The sequence below is a fragment of the Anolis sagrei genome, chromosome 7 (genome assembly GCF_037176765.1).
Source record: "Anolis sagrei isolate rAnoSag1 chromosome 7, rAnoSag1.mat, whole genome shotgun sequence".
NCBI classification, from domain to species: domain Eukaryota; kingdom Metazoa; phylum Chordata; class Lepidosauria; order Squamata; family Dactyloidae; genus Anolis; species Anolis sagrei.
This window is the reverse complement of record NC_090027.1, coordinates 33730722-33752952: the sequence shown is the minus strand read 5'-3', so window position 1 is coordinate 33752952 and position 22231 is coordinate 33730722. Positions and strand designations below refer to the sequence as shown.

The window sequence follows — 22231 nt, the reverse complement described above, 5'->3', positions numbered from 1 at the left end:
TGAACTATAAATCCCAGCAACTACAACTCACAAATGTCAAGGTCTATTTTCCCCAAACTCCACCAGTGTTTAAATTTGGGCATATTGAGTATCCGTGTCAAGTTTGGTCCAGATTCACAGTACTCCCTGGATGCAGGTGAACTACAACTCCAAAACTCAAAGTCAATGCCCAGCAAACCCTTCCAGTATTTTCTGTAAGTCATGGGAGTTCTGTGTGCCGGGTTTGGTTCAATTCCATTGTTGGTGGAGTTCAGAATGCTCTTTGATTGTAGGTGAACTATAAATCCCAGCAACTACAACTCACAAATGTCAAGTCTATTTTCCCCAAACTCCACCAGTGTTTAAATTTGGGCATATTGAGTATCCGTGTCAAGTTTGGTCCAGATTCACAGTACTCCCTGGATGCAGGTGAACTACAACTCCAAAACTCAAAGTCAATGCCCAGCAAACCCTTCCAGTATTTTCTGTTAGTCATGGGAGTTCTGTGTGCCGGGTTTGGTTCAATTCCATTGTTGGTGGAGTTCAGAATGCTCTTTGATTGTAGGTGAACTATAAATCCCAGCAACTACAACTCACAAATGTCAAGTCTATTTTCCCCAAACTCCACCAGTGTTTAAATTTGGGCATATTGAGTATCCGTGTCAAGTTTGGTCCAGATTCACAGTACACAGTTCAGGTGGAGTTGGTGTTGGTGGAGTTCAGAATGCTCTTTGATTGTAGGTGAACTAAAATTCCCAACAACTACAATGCTGAAATGACAAAATCGACCCCCACCCCCAGTATTGAAATTTGGGCGTATGGGGCATTTGTGCCAAATTAGGTCCAGCGGATGAAAATACATCCTGCATATCAGATATTTACATGGTGTGGGGGGAGCTCAAAAATGGCAGTGCCCGCATCCCTGCCGTATGCAGCGACTGTATGAAAGCATTAAGGGCGACGCTGTACAAGTACGGTAGAAGAAAATCCATTCATCAGAATTTGTGGACAATGCGGTCCCAATGGTGAGGTGAAGGGGCGCCTCACCGGGAAGGTGTAAATGAAGGGTGGAGCAAGCTGCAGGTGTCCAGAGCGCCCGGGGTATGGAAAAAAGAGAGAGAGTGGCTCTGGGCCCAGAAAAACACACCTCTTTTACCTCTCTGGCCCGCCCTTGTATCCTATTACCGTGCCTCCTCCTCTGCCTCTCAGATCTTGCTCCTGAAGACTGCAGTGAAGTGGTGCAGGTGCGCATGTGCAAGATCTGAGAGGCAGAGGAGGTACAGTAATAGGAAAATTACCATACTGAAATCAAATCTGATGCTTTTTAAATTTTATTTGGTGTGCATTGCACTTTCCTCTTTCACCTTGGTTAAAAGGTTCCTCAGCTCCTCCTCACTTTCAGCCATCAAAGTGGTATCATCTGCATATCTAAGGTTGTTAATATTTCCTCCAGCAATTTTTACCCCAGTCTTGCATTTGTCAAGCCCCACATATCGCATGATGCGTTCTGCATACAAGTTGAATAGGTTAGGTGAGAGTATACAACCCTGTCCTAGATAAGCCCAACCTTTTCAAACATGGAAAGAACCCAGAAGATGGCCGTGTATGCATGTTAGCTGATGGATCTGTCATTTGTCTTCACTTGATACAGGGAGAAGCATCGGTTTTCCCTGAAAGGCAAAGCCAACAAGGAAAAGCGGATGCATATTTACAAGTTTCTGCTTGAGCATTTTACCGATGAACAGAGATTCAACATCACCTCGAAAATCAGCCTGAACATCTTAGGTAAGCCATTGTCTTTGGATATCAAGTGCATGGTGTGGAAAGCAAGCATGGTTTTCTTTTCCTGTCCCTTCCGTAGACTTAAATATGCTGTCAGGACTACCAAGTCACTCCTAACTGAAACACTTTGGAGTGGCATATGCACCTTTCTTGTTCTCTCTCTGTTGTTCCTCTTAGCCTACTTTGTTGATGGAGTCCTCCCTCTTGACATGGAGGCCAACGAGCTGCTCTCAGACACCTTTGAGATCCTGAGCTGCAAGGAAATCAAGTTGTCAGCCATGAGATCCAGACCAGAGGATGACCTCCAACCCGACGAGGATGAGCTGGCCATGGCTAATGCTGTCATGCAAGTGGCACAGAAGAAACTCATCTCCCAGGCAAGTATTGCGGCTCCAAAACTATATAGAGCAGTGTTCTCAACCTTCCTAATGCTGTGACCCCTTAATACAATTCCTCATGTTGTGGTGACCACCAACCATAACATTATTTTCATTGCTACTTCACAACTGTAATTTTGCTCCTGTTATGAATCATAATGTAAATATCTGATATGTAGGATGTATTTTCATTCACTGGACCAAATTTGGCACAAACAACCGATATGCCCAAATGTGAATAGTTGTAGGGGTTGATTTTGTCATTTGTGAGTTGTAGTTGCTCGGATTTATAGTTCACCTACAATCAAAGAGCATTCTGAACTCCACCAACGATGGAATTGAACCAAACTTGGCACACGGAACTCCCATGAGCAACAGAGAATACTGGAAGGGTTTGGTGGGCATTGACCTTGAGTTTGGGAGTTGTAGTACACCTACATCCAGAGAGCACTGTGGACTCAAACAATGAGGGATCTCAACCAAACTTGGCGGAGATACTCAATATGCCCAAATGTGAACACTGATGGAGTCTGGGGAAAATAGACTTTTGGGAGTTGTTGCTGCTGGGATTTATAGTTAACCTACAATCAAAGATTTTGAACTCCACCAACGATGGAATTGAACTGAACTTGGCACACGGAACTCCCATGACCAACAGAGAACCCTGGAAGGGTTTGGTGGGCATTGACCTTGAGTTTTGGAGTTGTCGTTCACCTACATCCAGAGAGCACTGTGGACTCAAACAATGAGGGATCTCAACCAAACCTGACACGGATACTCAATATGCCCAAATGTGAACACTGATGGAGTTTGGGGGAAATAGACATTTGGGAGTTGTAGTTGCTGGGATTTATAGTTAACCTACAATCAAAGAGCATTCTGAACCCCACCAATGATAGAATTGGGCCAAACTTCCCACACAGAACCCCCATGACCAACAGAAAATACTGTGTTTCATGATATATATTTCATATCAAAAGCATTGCATAAATTAGTATAAAACCAATAAAAATATAAGGAGTGCAGGTGGCTAAATATCTTTTGTGACCCTTCCGACAACCCCTCGCAACACCCCTTGGGTTGAGAAATACTGGTATAGAGCAAGTAAGCGAGTGCTGGAGCAGAACATGTATTGCAGCTGCTTCTTCAATGATGGAACCTTTATCTAGGCGTGGGTGGTTGTTCCTCCCAAACTGCCCTGTGTTTTGTTTCTTTCAAGCCTTTCTGTCTAGAGATGTTCTTTCAGTCCTACCCCTTATCAACACACTAAACATCCCTCTTGTGTGGAACAAAGCACTCTTCTTCATCTTAGTCCATTTACCTGTCCTTTTGATTTCTTCCATAGGTTCAAAAGCGACACTTTATAGAAAACATCATCCCCATCATCACTTCACTGAAGACCTTGTTGGAGCAAAACAGGCTTCCAGTACTGCGAGAGCTTATGAGCTACCTGCGGGTAATGCTTCCTGCTCCTTTCGTGCAATTAAACTGGGAAAGCCAGGAACAATCCTCCACCTGAACCCTGGCTCTTCCTATTTTGGTTGTGTTGTTCTATCTCCCAGAATGTGTTAATTGCTCATTCTTTCGAAACAATTTGCCATTGGACACTTTTGATCTGTGCAAAGCCTTTGGCTCAAAAGTAGACAGAGACCCAACATGTCCTTCCTTGACCAAATCTGACTCTGTTGAATTTTCTAGGTGGTGATGCAAGACTACAAAAATGAGGTCAAGGAGTTCTTTGCCATGGACAAGCAACTGGCAGCTGAGTTAGAGTATGACATGAAAAAGTATGAGGAGCAGCTGCAAACGGAGTCTGAGGAAGGCCAGGAAATGCCCGGAGCCGTGGAAGCCCTGAACACTCGGGCCGCAGGCCAGGTAAGGACATCTTCTGAAGTCACTGCCCGTTTTGTACCAACCCACTTTGCCAACGTACCAATCCTTTCCACAATAGCCTGTGGCTAATATGACTGCAGGGTTTGCTTTTTTTTTTTTTTAAGATTTGTGATTGTATGTTGTAGTATTTATTTATTTATTTACAACATTTATATGCCGCCCTTCTCACCCTGAAAGGGACTCAGAGCAGCTTACAAGATATATATATGTATATGTATGTATGTATGTGTATATATATATGTGTGTGTGTGTATATATATATATATATATATATATTACTAATAATAATACAATATTATATTTATATATTTTATATTACATGTAACATTATTAATATCACCACAATATAATAGTGTAATACAATATAGTAATATATAATACTGATATTGTACTATGCTAATAATTTAATTATATATATATATACACACACACACACATATATATATCTTTTGTTTTTGGAAGATTTGTGATTGTATGTTGTAGCATGTATTTATTTATTTACTTACGACATTTATATGCCATCCTTCTCACCCCGAAGGGTACTCAGAGCAGCTTACAAGATATATATAATACTATTAATAATACAATATTATAATTATATATTTTATATTATATGTAATATTACTAATAATATCACAATATAATGGTGTAGTACAATATAGTAATATATAACACTGATATTGTACTATGCTAATATTTTAATTATATATATATATATATATATATATATATATATATATATATCTTGTAAGCTGCTCTGAGTCCTTTTCGGGGTGAGAAGGGCGGCATATAATCTTGTCTCCTGTGCTTTACTTATAATATAATATAATATAATATATTGTATATACATATAATATTTATAATATTATAATGTAATACAATATAATACTACTAATAATAATACAATATTATAATTATATATTTTATATTACATGTAATATTACTAATAATATCACAATATAATGGTGTAGCACAATATAGTAATATATAATACTGATATTGTACTATGTTAATAATTTTATTGTATTACATTATAATATTACAAATATATGTATAAACAATATATTATATTATTATTAAAGCATAGGAGACAAGATGGAACTGTCTTCAACCCCCTCTTCACTCTGGCCAGAGCAGCAGTTGGTGCCAGGGGGGCGGGGGGAGGTGGGGTTGTCCCCTGACATTAAGTCCAGTTGTGTTCGACTCTGGGGGTTGGTGTTCATCTCCATTTCTAAGCCGAAGAGCCGGTGTTGTCCGTAGACACCTCCAAGGTCATGTGGCCAGCAAGAATGCGTCGAGCACCGTTATGTAGTAACAATATCAAAAAATAGCTGGGCAATTCTGTGGGTTATAGTCCCAGACAGGTAATTATCCTCAGCTCTTGAAATGACCATCTTGTCGTAATCTGATGGAGCCGGAAGCTAGTGTGTTGGAGGGGAGAGGGGTGGCTGTCGAAAGAATGAAAAAACTAGCTGGGATTTATTAGACTGAATCTTACATTCCCTGGGTGCAGGGTACAGATCTTTTCATACTACTGACTCTGATATTGCTTTTACATTGGCTTTAAATGCTGCTTTGATTCATTTCATCCTCTCTATACTATGGAGCCCTTGGTGGTGCAGTGGGTTAAACCGCTGAGCTGCTGACCAAAAGGCTACCAGTTCAAATCCGGGGAGTGGGGTGAGCTTCTTTTGTTAGCCCCAGCTTCTACCAACCTAGCAGTTATTTATTTATTTATTTATTTATTTATTTATTTATTTGCTATATTTATATACTGTCCCTCTCAGCCTGCAGGCGACTCGGGGCGGTTTACAGTCAGTACCAAGACCATAAAATACAATTACAAATATTAAAATAATATAAAACCATAGCAAACTCCATAAAAAATATATCATTAGGGTCGCCTTGTTAAAACATTGACCAGTTTGAAAACATATAAGTGTGAGTAAATCAATAAAGTAACAGTGCGCCATGCAGTCATGCCGGACACATGACTTTGGAGGTGTCTACAGACAACGCCGGCTCTTTGGCTTAGAAATGGAGATGAGCACCGACCTCCAGAGTCAGACACGGCTGGACTTAATGTCATTGGAAAACCTTTATCTTTACCTATACTTCGGGGCAGGTGCTGGAAATTCTCTGATGTGGTCTTCATGCTGCACCACCCTTCCGTGGGTTGTAGGATAAAATCTTCTTAACACAGTCGTCTGCCATGACCTGACATGGCCATCAGCTGTTTACATACAACGTCTGTTTATAAATGGGAATAGTAGTGGTGTGCATTGCTGAGTCACTGCAATCTCAGTGATAAAGGCCCTCTGCATTATGGAGAGTAAGCATGCTACTGCTTTCTCCTTTCAGTTGCAGTCTCCCACTTCGGAGAGACCTGTACTTCCGTCCATTGATCCAAATCCAATGGGTTCTCCAGCCACTACAAGACGTTCTTCCTCTTCAAAATCCCCTCCTCCTTCAGCTCCATTTGTGTTTACTACACCCAGGCCAGGCATTCTGAAACCTAGGAACAGGTATGGCATTTGACAGATTTGGTTGTTTAACACTTTCCTTTTCAGTTCGGTTTGGATCTGTCTTGCACCACCAACAGTGTTTGATGCAGTTCAGAGTCTAAGAAAGACCTAAAGACTTGGCTTTTCCGATGTGCCTTTGGAGAGTGACCATATATTCCAGTTCTGTTGTTTCACCTACACTGTTTTTCTCATATTGTACTTTTCCCCCACCTCATTGAAAGTCTAATTCCACTGTTCAGTCCCCTATGAGCTCCTCCCCCACAAATATATCTTTTCATTGCTATCTCATCCAGTGTTTCATCATTTTATGTCATGCATTTGGCCCGCCCACTGTGTTTTATTTTCCATTATGTTATTTTGTACTATTTATTTTACTTGATTGGTTTATGTATTTTTCCCGTTGTGGTCAGCTGGGAATTTGCACATATGGTATATTCCTGCACTTGCGCAGGCATCATCAGAAATTCTTGAGACCAAAAAGACCGTTAGTGTAGCCCCGCCCACTCTCACCATCAGCATAAATAGCCCGTGGGAGGGGCTACTGCCCAGTTCTTCTAATCCACCGCTACAAGCAGCTAGGAAATTGAGACCCATCGAACTGCCCTCAATTTTATTTAAACTTATAACAACGGTATAGGATTTCTATAACAGTTGCCAAATTAGAAACTATAAGAACCATGCATTGCTGTGGCCCAGTCTAGTGATCTGGAAAATAAAGTAATTAGAAAGTGTTGGTTTCTAATCTATGTATTTTTTTATTTATTTTTTTTGCTTGTGGGTAAACAGTATTTCTTGCTATTTCTTTGTCAGTGTTGATGTGGAGATTGTCTGGTTTGCCCACTCTGGAACATGCAACATATAATTGTCCCTTTAAATCTATGATATTATGTGTGTGAATCATATATATCTATCTATATCTGTGGCTGGAGGGCTTTGATTACGTTTTCTTGCCTTGGTGAAGGGAGTTGGACTGGATGGCCTTAAGTATGGGAGTTCTGTGTGGGAAGTTTTCCCAATTCTGTCGTTGGTGGGGTTCAGCATGCTCTTTGATTGTAGGTGAACTATAAATTCCAGTAACTACAACTCCCAAATGTCAAGGACTATTTTCCCCAAACTCCATCTGTGTTCATATTTGGACATATGGAATATTCGTGCCAAGTTTGGTCCAGATACATCATTCTTTGAGTCCACAGTGCCGTTTGGATGTAGGTGGACTACAACTCCCAAACTCAAGGTCAATGCCCAGCAAACTCTTCTAGTGTTTTCTGTTGGTCATGGGAGTCCTGTTATTCCGACAAACGAACATTACATCTTTATTTATATAGATTATATTATTTTGTACTGTTTATTTTACTTGATTGGTTTATTTATTTTATTATGATGTTATTTTGTTGTTTATTTTATGTTGCTGTAATGTATCACTGGACTTGGCCTCATGTAAGCCGCTCCGAGTCCTCTTTGGGGAGATGGTGGCGGGGTATAAATAAAGATGATGATGATTATTATTATTATATAAGACATTTGGAGCACACCATTTTCCCAGCCCTGAAGCAGTGACTAAACCTTCTCCAATCTTTTCTGCCCTGTTCTACTTTTTTGTAGGAGTATGTCCCTCAATATCTTCGCCATCCTTAATTCTGCAAAAAAGGCAGCAGAGGATGCTAACAAACATCGCAGTAGAAGTCTGGGACAGAGGCTTGATTCTCCCGAGGATAGTAAAGGTAAGCTCCACTTCCCCACCTCAAAAAGGATTTTCTGCAAAAGCAGCCAGTTCAACCATCAGTCACTGCATTTCAAGCTTCTCTCTCTTTCTCCCCTTCTCCTTTGTTTCCTTTTTTTTTTCTTTCTTTGCTTCCAGCATCTTTCTGCAGTCTAAACCAGCAATCTTCTAGATCAAGTATTCCGATGGAAGCCCGAGCAATCAGCACTCCAGAGAGTAAGTTTATGAAACAGTAATATGTTCAAGAATGGAATACTTATTTTGGAATTAGAACATTAAGAGGTATCGCAAGGGCCATCTAGTCCAGTGACTTGCAATCTGTGGGTCCCCAGGTGTTACAACTCCCAGAAATCCCATCTAGTTTACAAGCTGTTAGGATTTCTGGGAGTTGAAGGCCAAAACATCTGGGGACCCACAGGTTGAGAACCTCTGATCTAGTCCAAATTTCTGCTGTGGTGGAATATATTCCTAAAGTACTCCTAAGAGATAGTTATCCTATCTCTGTTTAAAGACTTCCAAAATGGAATAATTACCCCTCCCCCCCCCCCCCCCCCCCCGCCGCCCCCATCCTGGCCATGTCTTATAGTCAAAAGATTCTTAATCTTTAGCTGGAATCTTTTTTCTGATGATTAGATCTGCTGGGGAGGCCCTTCTCTTGTTTCCACCTCCATCACAAACTCGGTTGGTGGGGACAAGGCAGAGGGCCTTCTCGGTGGTGGTCCCCCAGCTCTGGAACTCTCTCCCTAGGGAGATTAGCGCTCACCCTGTCCACTTTCCGTAAAGACCTAAAAATGTGTTCCAATGTGCCTTTGATTAATCAGTTCACTAGATGTATTGGCCCTTTTAGCCTTAATTTTCAGCTCTTGCACTTTATTATTGTCCCTGCCCTGTAATTGTAGTGCACAAATTTAACTTGGCCCTTCTAGTCCTTATTTATCATCTGGCTCTTGCGCTTTTCTAAAAGCCCTGTCCTTGCAGTTGTATTGCACAAGCCATTGCCCCATAGTTTTGAAATGTCCAATAAGCTCAGCTACTAGTTGTTGTATGATGAATTATGTTTTTATGATGTTTGTATATGTATTTTTATCATGTATATTTTAACTCTGACTGTTTGGGCTGGGTCTCCATGTAAGCACCCAAGTCCCTTCAGGGAGATGATGGCGGGATACAAAAATAAAATTATTATTATTATTATTAATATTATTTGAAACACAACAAGGTGAGTCCACAGCAAACAAAATCACTCTGCTGGCTGTTGTATTGGATCACACGTCAGACACTTCCCAAGTGTCTAGGACTGTGTGATGTATCGGCAAATAATGCGTGCAGATCTCAGTAGGGTGGCCTTTTGCAGCTGGCAGGTGGTAATTTTGATTGTGTTTAAGTGCAGGCCAAGGTCTTTAGGCACTGCACCCAGTGTGCCCATCACCACTGTGACCACCTTGACTGGCTTGTACCAGAGTTTTTGCAGCTCGATCTTTAAATCCTCATATCATGTCAACTTTTCCAGTTGCTTCCCTTCACTCCTGCTGTTGCCTGGGATTGCAACATCGACAATCCATACTTTTTTTTTTTAATACAATCGTGAGGTCAGGAGTATTGTGCTCCAGAACTCTGTCAGTCTGAATCCGGAAGTCTCAGAGTAGTTTTACGTATTCATTTCCTGTTGTTGTTAATTATTATTATTATTATTATTATTATTATTATTATCATCATCATCATCTCAATATACATTATTCCAAACGTCACTTTACCTTATAAGATGCTTTACGCATTCCTTAGATGTGTATCTCCAATTACTCATACCCTCTCCCCCCATTCCCCCCCCCCCTTTTCTGGAACAGCCATTCCAAATGATGTCATAGCATCGATTTAACTGTGTGGAAAGCCTGGTTCAAAATGCTATATCTATCATCCCCATCTATTTTGTCGGTTAGAGTATACCATTTCCTATACCAGTTTTGTTTTGTATGACTTCTTCATATATTTGTTTTTCCTTTGATTAATGAAATTATTGATTATGTATTCCAAGAGATAAATCCACCAGGTTTCTAAATCCCATCTTGGATTGTCTCTCCATCCTCGGGCTATCACAGCCTGTATTGCGGCTATCATATATTTTAGGATTTCTGTCCAATTATTGTTATCTTACTTTGCCTCTATAATGAGATACATGAATCTGGCTTTATCCCACTTTATTTTTTCCCTATGATTTCTTCCATTACATGTCTTATTTTACTATAATAGTTCTGAATTTGTCTACAATCCCACCACATGTGGGAAAATGAACCTCCTCCCCTACAATTATGTCAACCTGCCCAATAGAGTTGCCACTAAGATGGGTTGTCACCCTTTCCCTCACTCGGGTGTCAAAAGATTTGATGTTAACACAGGCCGCCCTTACAGTTCCCTCGTCCGCTTTGCAGAAAAGCTTGGGATGCCACCGCGAGGGAAATAGTGCCTTCCTGTCTGCCCTGAGGCTTGTGCTGATGTTCCACTTAAGTGACATATGCTGAGGAACAAGAGGGAGGGAGGGAGGGAAGCTGTTAATCCCTGAGTGGGCCAAGGATTAAAATTCCAGCTTTCCTTCATCACAGAGACACAAGCTGTACGTTGCATTACTGCCGCCTGAACTGGCCATGTCCTTAAATGAGAGAACAGTTTTCCTGTCTGTTCTGTTGTCATTCCTTCTCCAACTAAAACCAGTTAAGATAATTCCCAGCGAGGAAGTTGCAAATTCAAAACAGTGAGCTTGGCTTCTGGAGCCTTTTCTGGACCAGGCTTCTTCCACTGTGTGAGTAGCATCCGAAGGTTGCACAACTTTCCATGACAGTTGCTAGGCTGTTCTTCTGCTCTATGGATCCCTTCAAGACAGAAAATCCACTTTCCTTCTCGAAAGGGAAACATGGTGGGAAAACACCCACGATTCTGGTAGCGCAAACAATAGCTGTTATCAACTTAAGCTTTGGGGGTGTAAAAAAAGAAGGGATGTGAGGGTGCTCCTCACTCCTGTTTCAGAGAAAAAAATACTTGAGAGACCTGGCAGGGGGGAGATAAATTGCCTGACTCGTACCTAAGCTAGGCTGCACTAATCTCCCAAGTCTGTGTGTTTTCCAGAGTCGATTAACAACATGACCTTTGGGGCTGGAGTCAGCTGCATCAGCCTGGCACACACACCGGCTTCAGCTAAAGGTAAGTTGCTGCTGTTCCCACTCGTACTCCATACATATGTAAAACTGTTGGGAATCGGAACTGTTAGGCTCAAAATAAACCTCACTTGGGGTGATTTTACAAAAATATAGCAGAGTGCCATAAGCAGAATTAATTCATAACCAGCAGAAACTTAAGTGTGATGAGATAGGATTAACTTTCATTCAAGAGGATGGATCAGGATTGAAGAGTCACAATTTTAGGTTCCAAAAATATATTTTTTTGAAGTAAAAGAAATCTATTCTAGAAAGAAAAAAAGGTATTGGGACTACCTAGCTTACTAAGCTATCTTCTAAGGAAGGTAAAAGGATAAAATAACACAAGTATCCATGCAGCTACATTTTGTCTGGAGAAAGGCAAAATATGTCCTCACTCAAAGGAAGACAAAGGCAGAAGAGGAAGGGCCAAAATGGAGAAAAGTCCACGTGGCCAACAAGCCAGGGCAATAAAAATATCTTTAAAGAGGAAGTTACCTCGTGCTATGATGAGATTGGATTAGCTTTCATTCAAGAGGATGGATCAGGATTGCAGAGTCACAACTTTAGGTTCCAAATATATATATTTTGAAGTAAAAAGAAATCCATTCTAGATAGAAAAAGTCTTGGAACTACCTAGCTTACTAAGCTATCTTCTAAGAAAGGTAAATGGATAAAATAACAAAAGCATCCATGCAGCTATATTTTGTCTGGAGAAAGAAAATGCGTCCTCACTTGAAGGAAGACAAAGGCAGAAGGGAAAGAGCCAAAATGAAGAAAAGACCACATGGTCAACAAGTCAGGGCAATAAAAATGCCTTTAAAGAGGAACTTACCTCATCCTGTGATGAGATCGGATTGGTTTTCATTCAAGAGGATGGATCAGGATTGCAGAGTCACAACCTTAGGTTCCAAAAATATATTTTTGAAGTAAAAAAGAAATCCATTCTAGATAGAAAAGGTCTTGGAACTACCTAGCTTACTAAGCTATCTTCTAAGGAAGGTAAAAAGATAAAATAACAAAAGTATCCATGCAGCTACATTTTGTCTGGGGAAAGGCAAAATGTGTCCTCACTTGAAGGAAGACAAAGAAGAGGAAGAGCCAAAATGGAGAAAAGACCATGGCCAACAAGCCAGGGCAGTAAAAATACCTTTAAAGAGGAAGTTACCTCGTGCTGTGATGAGATCGGATTAGTTTCATTCAAGAGGATGGATCAGGATTGCAGAGTCACAACTTTTTAAGTTCCAGAAATATATTTTTGAAGTAAAAAGGAAATCCATTCTAGATAGAAAAGGTCTTGGAACTACCTAGCTTACTAAACTATCTTCTAAGGAAGGTAAAATGATAAAACAACACAAATATCCATGCAGCTACATTTTGTCTGGAGAAAGGCAAAATGCGTCCTCACTCGAAGGAAGACAAAGGCAGAAGAGCAAGAGCCAAAATGGAGAAAAGGCCATGGCCAACAAGTGAGGGCAATAAAAATACCTTTAAAGGGGAAGTTACCTCATCCCTCACAGCGATCACGTTGCTACATCTTCAAAGTGGGGAGGAGAGAGTGGCAAGAGAAGAAGTGTAAAGACTGGGATAAGCATGTATAGAAATATGGGGAAGGAATCCCTCATTCTAATCCTATCTAATCTAGGTAATCATTGAGAACTGGAGACTTGTGTAGTCAGAGATAAAACCCAACAAAAACTTTAAATGGGACAACTAAAAAATGTTCGTATTTTTACCTTTCCCCCTTTAGACAAACAAGGTGCTCAGAATTCGCAAAGAGAGATTATCTGTTTGCCGTCACCTGATAAGCCGTGAGTATCACAAATGTCCTGGCCAGCGACCATATTGCCAACCAAGTCAGTTCCTGTCAAATTCACTGCTGCTAGCTTATCTATTTTTAATTTATTTCCTACGTCTTTCTTCTGCCCTTCCTCTGAGGAGCTGAAGGTGGCATTCCTGGGCCTGCAACATCTTTCTTTTTTTGCAGTGAGACTGAAGCCCAAGCGTCTCAGGAGGAATGTGGTCTCCAGATTTGGATTTAGGCTTTCCCAAATTACTGCATGGGCATTGCGTCTTGGTACCTCTGCAGATGAATTACATTTCCTGTCTGCATTGCACTGTTTACCCCTGGCAGAAGGAAGGACTTAAATCCTCTTCTGTTTTGTCCTTGCATGCAAGGGCAAAGAATTATTGCTATCGTTTTCTCTCTGTAAAATGAGTTTTTCCTCACCAGTGTCTCTTCTGCATTCAGATATCAAATGTTGCCAGGGAATTATTGGGCAGAGGAGAGAAAAAAACATGTTTTATATGCAAAACAAAATCTCATCACTGTTTTCTGTAGAAAGATGTGACTGTTTCACAGGGCATTTGAATCCTGAAATAATGGGAAGGAGGCAGATTACTACCCATGAGGGGAAAGGAGGAAGGAAGGAAAGGGGGAAACAGAAGGGGAAGGGGAGAAATTAAAAGGAGGGAAAGAAACAAGAGAAATGAAAAGGGGAAAAGGTATGAGAAAAGGGAAGGAAAAAAGAAAGGAGGGAAGAGAAAGAAAAGGAGAAAAAGAAAGGAAAAGAGCAATATATATTCAAGAAAGCAAGAGAGGAAAGGAAGGAAAGATGCATGAGGGAAATAGAGGAAGGAAAGAATAAGCTGCAAAGAGTGCTGCCATGGGGACATTATGAGGTAGGCCTTCTCAGAGCTGGAGAAGGGAGAAAGCAGGCAGGGAGCAGCCCTTCTGACACTCAGGCAATGCTATATGCACTAGTAAGTAATTAAAATTAGCAAAATTTAAAGATTAAAAAGTAATTACTTGATAGGTAAAGGTACAGATTTCCCTTGACTTTAAATTTAGTTGTGGCTGACTCTGGGGGATGGTGCTCATCTCCGTTTCTAAGAGCTGGCATTGTTCGTAGACAGCTCCAAGGTCATGTGGCCAGCATGACTGCATAGAGTGCCCTTATCTTCCCGCCGGAGGAGTACCTACTGATCTACTCACATTTGCATGTTTTTGAACTGCTAGGTTGGCAGAAGCTGGGCCTAATATTATTCAAAAGTAGTTAAATATACCTATAGCTATCTATCTATATCAGGAGCCATCAAACTAAGGCCCAGGGGCCGGATGCAGCCCTCCAAGGTCATTTACCTGGCCCTCGCTCAGGGTCAACCTAAGTCTGAAATGACTTGAAAGCACACAACAACAACAATCCTATCTCATCAGCCAAAAGTAGGCCCACACTTCCTATTGAAATACTAATAAGTTTATATTTGTTAAAATTGTTCTTCATTTTAATTATTGTATTGTTTTTAAGTGTCTTTTGCACTCCAAATAAGATATGTGCCGTGTGCATAGGAATTCATTCATAGTTTTTTCAAATTATAATCCAGTCCTACAACAGTTTGAGGGACCGTGACCTGGCCCTCTGTTTAAAAAGTTTGAGGACAATATCCATAGTTACCTGAGTTGTCATACTGCAGCTCTTCATCGTTAGAAACACTGAATATTGTATGGAAGTATCTACTGTTTCTTCTATTGACAAGCATTGACAAACTCTAATACTCAAGAGAAAAGGATTAAAGGCATGGCTAAATTCATTCCTATACCACAAAATCTCTTGCTTCTCAAAAAGTCACAAGTAAACAAGCAAAACTGTGGTCAGTTGCCTATACGCACAAAATGACATCCATCCTTTAGTAAAGATAAAGGTTTTCCCGCTGACATTAAGTCCAGTCATGTCTGACTCTGAGGGTTGGTGCTCATCTCCATTTCTAATCCAAAGAGCCGGTGTTGTCCGCAGACACCTCCAAGGTCATGTGGCCAGCATGACTGCCTGGAGTGCCGTTACCTTCCTGCCAGAGCAGTACCTACTGATCTACTCACATTTGCATGTTTTCAAACTGCTAGGTTGGCATAAACTGGGTCTAACAGTGGGGAGCTCACCCCTCTCCCCAGATTCAAACGGCCAACTTTTTGGTCAGCAAGTTCAGCAGCCCAGGAGTTTAACTTGCTGCACCACCAGGAGGTCCTGGTAGCGCAGGATATCAGTTACTTGATATCCTCAGTCAAATTGATGCAGGTCAATATCATCCTTAAGGTAATCTAGAAAACTTCCTATCTGAGTGTTTGATGCTGAAGTGGTTAAGTTAGTTCACATGAGGAAGAGGTCCCTTGGCCCACTGAAGGGGTTGCAGGATTTTGGATGAAGAATCTTCTGTTCAAAAACTTCCTTTGCTGTTTTATGTTCTCTCCAGTTTTTACAAATTTGGGGCATGCGGTTAACTCAAGCTATTGGGTATAGAACAATAATGTCTCTGAATGCCCGTCCTCTTGAATTCTGTGTCCAAACACTGTTTTTAACTTGATCCCGCAGGTCGTCACAGCCTCCGACGTGGAATGTCACCTCTCCGGGGCGGGAAAGCCTTCCCACTAGCAGGGGGCTAAGGAGGTCCAGCCGCAGAACTCCCCTGAAGCCAACGAAATGATGGCCCATGCCTCCCTAGAAAACCACATCTTGTACAGAAGAATAATCATAGTTATCTCCTTTTCCCATATAGTTGTATTCACAAGCAGTTTAAATCGTGTCTAAATGCTGATTTTTTTTATTTTTTTTTGTAAATTATGGTTATGCCACTCGCTTTTGAAACATTTATATTGTAAATACGTATTTTGGAATGGTTGGCTCAAATATCACTGTATCAGTCAAGATGGCAAACAAGCCATGGCCTGGATGCTTTCATATGTTTATTGCATGGAGAATTAAGTAAATAAAATAATCCTGGAAGAACTAAATATCCCTCTACTCCTTTCCAAAAAGGTCTCCGAGTTCCTTGATTCCTAGCAATGTGTCCTGTATGTCTCCCCAACTGGCCTCATAAAAACAAAATTCATACTCAGAGAGTCAATTTCCACAGAGATGAGCATCTGTCCATATATTTTTTATTTTTTTTTTGCTTTTAGGGCTTAAGTTTTTACCTGCAGCTCCCTTCCACCCTCTAAAAAAATAACTTCCAAAAAACATCTATTTTCCACCAAGGCAGCAAGGAAGTTCGACGCTGCTGAGCGGCGGAAAAAGGAACTGAGGTTCCACCTTGCTCTGGCGCTTATATTACATAGGGAGAGTGGGCGGGGTCTCTGCCAAAATGTTTCAATTATAAGATTATAGAAGGTTCCGAACAGCTGTGCATGCGCAGAAGTAAAACCCATTATGTGCGTCTTTCACAGACTCCATGAAGAGGAATATATAATATTCTCCCCTGTAGGGCTGGCATACTCTTTTTTTGTTTCTCCTTAAGATCCCAGCTCTAAATTCAGACATTTCCTGTATCTTCAATGCCATGTTTTGCATACAAAGTTTCAAAGAATTCTGCCATGAAGGACCATCTTGTGGATCTTTGGTCAAATTGTAACATGACAGACTTGTATATATGCAGAACTGTTCTTGACTTCATGTATTTGTTTTTCTAGTTCTGGAATATACCCCTGGCTCATACAACTATGTGCACAATAAACGTTCTTAGTGATTTTTATTCCCAGTTCCTTGCTTTGAATGAAAGCTCATATTTTGCTTTTGGGGTTTCCTTCTCTCTTCTTGAAAGCTTTCATTTCCTTTGTGGGCAAGGATAAGGGACCAAAGAATTTTGCTTTCAGCCAAAGGCCTCTAATGGAATTGTAAGCATCTTGTTTACAGGAAGCTCTCTAACCCAAGGTCATAGAAATGGGTTTTCAAAAAATAAGACTCGTGCTTTACAGAGCTAAATGCAAGTATACAGTGTTTCTTCACTTATCACGGGTGTTACGTTCTAGGACAACCCGCGATAAGTGAAAATCCACGAAGTAGGGATGCTATATTTATTTTAACATTTATACGTTATTTCAGTAGTTTGACACTATTTTAAGTTTTTATAAACCCCCTCCCCACACTTATACACCACATAACCCTTTTCCTTTACCTTATAAACAAATTCCTTCAGTCACTTTAGTTAAACAGCAACTTTTAGAGTGCCCCCTCGTAGTGGCTCCGCCCAGTCCTCTCTCCCCCTCCCCTCTCTTGCTCTCTCTCTCTCACTCAATCCCTTTGCCTTCTCTTTCCTCTCTTCTTTCCACCTCCCTCCCTCCCCCTCCCCCTTGCACCCCACAAATCGGTTTCCACTTCTACGGCCTTTATGAGGGGCGTGCCGTTGGATGCTATGTGCTGTGCTGCCACTTGGTCCACACCGCTGACCTTTGTATCCTATTATTTATTTATTTATTTATTTATTTATTTGCTTTATTTTTATACCGCATTTTTCAGCCTAAATCGGCGACTCAATGCGGTTTACAGTGCAATTTATATAACAATACAATTAAATTAAAACACAACATACACGACAGACAATACAAGACAACACAACATGGTCATCAACGCCTCAGTAAAATCAGATTCCGTTCTCATAATCCTTCTACCATTCCTTTGTTCATTTATACCGTCTTCATGAGTTCAGTTGCCTTGTTGACCGAACGCCTGTTCATAGAGCCACGTCTTGACCTTCCCCCGGAACTCCAGCAACGAAGGGACCTGCCTGATGTCTACGGGTAGGGCATTCCATAGCCGAGGGGCCACCACCGAGAAGGCCCTGTCTCTCGTCCCCGCCAGCCGCGCCTGCGATGCAGGCGGGACCGAGAGCAGGGCCTCCCCGGACGATCTTAACGTCCTCGTCGGTTCATAGGTGGAGATGCGTTCGGAGAGGTAAGAAGGGCCAGAACCGTTTAGGGCTTTATAGGCTAAAGCCAGCACCTTGAATTGTGCCCGGTAGCAGATTGGCAGCCAGTGGAGCTGGCTCAGCAGAGGAGTGGTGTGCTCCCTGAGTGCCGCTCCCGTTAGCAACCTGGCTGCCGAACGCTGGACCATCTGAAGCTTCCGGGCAGTCTTCAAGGGCAACCCCACGTAGAGCGCGTTGCAGTAATCAATCCGGGATGTAACCAGAACGTGGACTACCGTGGCCAAATCTGACTTCCCAAGGTACGGGCGCAACTGGCGCACAAGCTGGATATCTCCTCCAAGAAGGATGCTTCATTTGGAAGGACAGTCCTCTGCGGTGGCATGACGCCCACCAGCCAAGGTTAGTACCTCGCTAGTCTACCATATGTGCGATTCACAGTTGACCATGATGGGAAAATATAGGTTGCTTACCTGTAACTGTAATTTCCCGAGTAGTCACCTGTGAATTTGCACAGCCTCACCCATCCTCCCCGCTGTTTGTCATGCCTCGGTTTTTCTAACTGCTTCCGTGGCAAAAGAAGAGAACTGATGTGGTGGCTCCGCCCACCTGCTATTTATACTCATAAGGGGAGAGTGGGCGGAGCTAACCGCCAAAGTTTTCAAATCTATCTAGAAGATTCCGAAGCTGTCTGCTCAAGCTCAGAAACTACCATATGTGCAAATTCACAGTTGACCACTCGGGGAACTAAGGTTACAGGTAAGCAACCTATATTTCCTCCTACCTCCCTCCACCCACCTCCCTGTCAGTGTAGTGGCGGTGTTGGGAAATATGGTGTCACAGGGGATGATTTTAACCAACCACGACCACTAAATCTGCATGGGAATCCTCACAGGTAACGGACGGGGCTCAGGGCTGAAAGGGTGCATGGTAGTTGCAGTGGAAAAGGAAAGGAAGTTGTGGGTGAGAATATTTAAAATGTTTTCAATAAATATTTTAAATTCATATTTATTGAAAAACGGTGAAACCATGAGTCCGCGCAAAGTGAACCGTGAAGTAGCAAGGGAACACCGTATACTCAATGTTACTCTTGGTGTACAAACTTCAGTATATGCAAATTTTGTTTTGTGTGCATAGGTAAAGGTACCCCAAAGCATTAAGTCCAGTCGTGTCCAACCCCAGGGGTTGGTGCTCATCTCCATTTCTAAGCTGAAGAGCTGGCATTGTCTGTAGACACCTCCAAGGTCATGTGGCCAGCATGACTGCATGGAGTGCCAATATCTTTCCGCCAGAGTGGTACCTAATGATCTACTCACATTTGCATGTTTTCGAACTGCTAGGTTGGCAGAGGCTGAGGATAACAGCAGGAGTTCACCTTGGTCCCTGGATTTGCACCTGTGACCTTTCGGTCAGCAAGTTCAGCAGCTCAGCAGTTTAACCCACTGCGCCACCAGGAACTCCTTCATGCACATTTTGTTGTTTACTCGTTCAGTCGCTTCTGACTCTGGACCAGCCCACATCAGAGCTCCCTGTTAACCTTGACTACCCTCAGCTCCTTCAGAGTCAAGCCAGTCACTTCAAGGATACCATCCATCCATCTTACTTTTGGTCGGCCCCTCTTCCTTTTTCCTTCCATTTCCCCCTAGCATAATTGTCTTCTCTAAGCTTTCCTGTCTTCTCATAATGTGGCCAAAGGACTTCATCTTTGCCTCTACTATCCTTCCCTCCAGTGAGCAGTTGGGCTTTATTTCCTGAAGTATGGACTGGTTGGATCTTCTCGTGGTCCAAGGCGCTCTCCGAATTTTCCTCCAGCACCACAGTTCAAAAGCACCTATCTTCCTTCGCTCAGCCTTCCTTACGGTCCAGCTTTCACATCCATAGGTTATTATGGGGAATGCCATTGCTTTAACTATGCAGATCTTCGTTTTCCAGTGGGAAGTCTCTACTTTTCACTATTTTACCTTCATGCACATGGTGTGTATAAAATCAAATTTAGACTTGGATCGTATCTCCAATATAATCTCATTATGTACATATATCTGCAACAAACCCACTGGATTCATGTAGGTGTTCTCCATCTGTAGCAGTGATAAGACTTACCTGGATATTTACGTGGGTTACATAATCTGTAATGTGGAGCATACTTTAAATCCAGCTATTTCATTTGGGGCTCTTTTTTTAAAGTCCTTTATATCTGTAGGAGGAAGGACAGGCTGCACCAGGATTCAAAGGAAAGATGATACAGTCTGATGATGAAGCCCATCCCTGAATTTAAACAGAGCCTGGTTACCTGGCGACATGGTAGTTCTCTTTATGATGCTAGCTTTGAGCTTTTCAACATTCTGTCTGTGAAGTCAGCTTTTCACATAACAGTTTTCAAAAGTTATGTTACAGCTTTGAGCCTGAGCTCAGAGTCTTACGATAACAGCAAGGCCAAAAAGGATTTCTGCTTTCATTTTCATGCCAATGAGAACCCATTAGAGCCTCCAGAACAAGTGCCAAGAGCACAGTGGCGCAATGGGTTAAATCCCTGAAGACTGGCAGGTCGCAAGTTCGAATCCGGGGAAAGCATGGATGAGCTCCCTCTGTCAGCTCTAGCTCCTCATACGGGGATATGAGAGAAGCATCCCACAAGGATGGCAAAACATCAAAACACCTGGGCATCCCCTGGGCAACGTCCTTACAGATGGCAAATTCTCTCACACCAGAAGCGACTTGCAGTTTCTCAAGTTGCTCCTGTCACAAAAAAACATACTCAGCTGCTGCAAGAAGATTGCACAGACAGACTACAAGCAGAGGCATAATACCACTGCTCAGATGATCCATTGGAACTTGTGCCACAAATAACCAACCAAATGAATAACCCAGTCGTGCAACGAGTATAACCCTTGTGCTGGCAGGACTGAAGACCAACAGGTTGCAGGTTCAAATTGGTCAAATATTTACAATGAGTTCTGTGAAATGTATCGGGGGCCAATGCACCCCATTTTGTTAAGAGAGCGTGGATGAGCTCCCTCTATCAGCTCCAGTTCCCCATTCGGGGACATGAAAGAAGTCTCCCACAAGAATGGTAAAACATCAAAACAGCCGGGCGTCCCCTGGGCAACATCCTTGCAGATGGTCAATTCTCTCACACCAGAAGTGACTTGCAGTTTCTCAAGTTGCTCCTGATACGGAAAAAAAAACATACTCAGCTGCTGCAAAAGATCTCACAGACAGACTACAAGCAGAGACATAACACCGTTGCTCAGATGATCCATTGAAACTTGTACCACAAATAACCAACCAAATGAATAACCCAGTCGTGCAACGAGTAAAACTCTTCTGCCGGCAGGACTGAAGACCAACAGGTTGCAGGTTCAAATCCAGGGAGAGTGTGAATGAGCTCCCTCTGTCAGCTCCAGCTCCCCATGCGGGGACATGAAAGAAGCCTCCCACAAGGATGGTAAAACATCAAAACAACCGGGTGCCCCCTGGGCAATATTATTTATTTATTTATTTATTTATTTATTTATTTATTTATTTACTGTATTTGTATACCGCCTTTCTCAGCCAATTGGCGACTCAAGGCGGGTTTTTTTTTTTTTTGTTGTTGTGTCAGGAGCGACTTGAGAAACTGTAAGCTGCTTCTGGTGTGAGAGAATTGGCCGTTTGCAAGGATGTTGCCCAGGGGACACCCGGATGATTTGATGTTTTTATCATCCTTGTGAGAGGCTTCTCTCATGTCCCCGCTTGGGGAGCTGGAGCTGACAGAGGGAGCTCATCCGCCTCTCCCTGGATTCAAACCTGCGACCTGGCAGTTTTCAGTCCTGCCGGCACAGGGGTTTAACGCACTGCGCCACCAGGGGCTCCAGTTTAAGATGGTTTAAGGCGGTTTAAGATGGTCAATTCTCTCACACCAGAAGCGACTTGCAGTTTCTCAAGTCATTACTGACATGAAGAAAAAAGAAACAAAACAGCCTTTGAACCAGTTCAATTATAATCACAACTCTTGGCCTGGCCCCACAGTATCTTCGCACGTCCCTGGTTTCACAGACCCCCCCCCCTTCTCCACCGAAAGAACGACTCGCACAACTG

The 22231-nt window shown here is 42.2% G+C and overlaps 1 protein-coding gene across 1 annotated transcript in view; it reads left to right on the top strand.

The window, feature by feature from the left end:
• NCAPD3 (non-SMC condensin II complex subunit D3) overlaps positions 1–16247 on the top strand; it is a 58971-nt gene extending 42724 nt beyond the window's left edge. The window contains exons 26-35 of the mRNA XM_060787356.2: positions 1631–1764; positions 1939–2138; positions 3484–3594; positions 3837–4013; positions 6393–6556; positions 8159–8277; positions 8415–8492; positions 11394–11468; positions 13212–13272; positions 15829–16247. Of these exons, the coding sequence (XP_060643339.2) occupies positions 1631–1764; positions 1939–2138; positions 3484–3594; positions 3837–4013; positions 6393–6556; positions 8159–8277; positions 8415–8492; positions 11394–11468; positions 13212–13272; positions 15829–15940 (1231 nt within the window). The 3' untranslated portion in view covers positions 15941–16247. The remainder of the gene's footprint in view (positions 1–1630; positions 1765–1938; positions 2139–3483; positions 3595–3836; positions 4014–6392; positions 6557–8158; positions 8278–8414; positions 8493–11393; positions 11469–13211; positions 13273–15828) is intronic.
• Positions 16248–22231: the final 5984 nt, after the last annotated feature.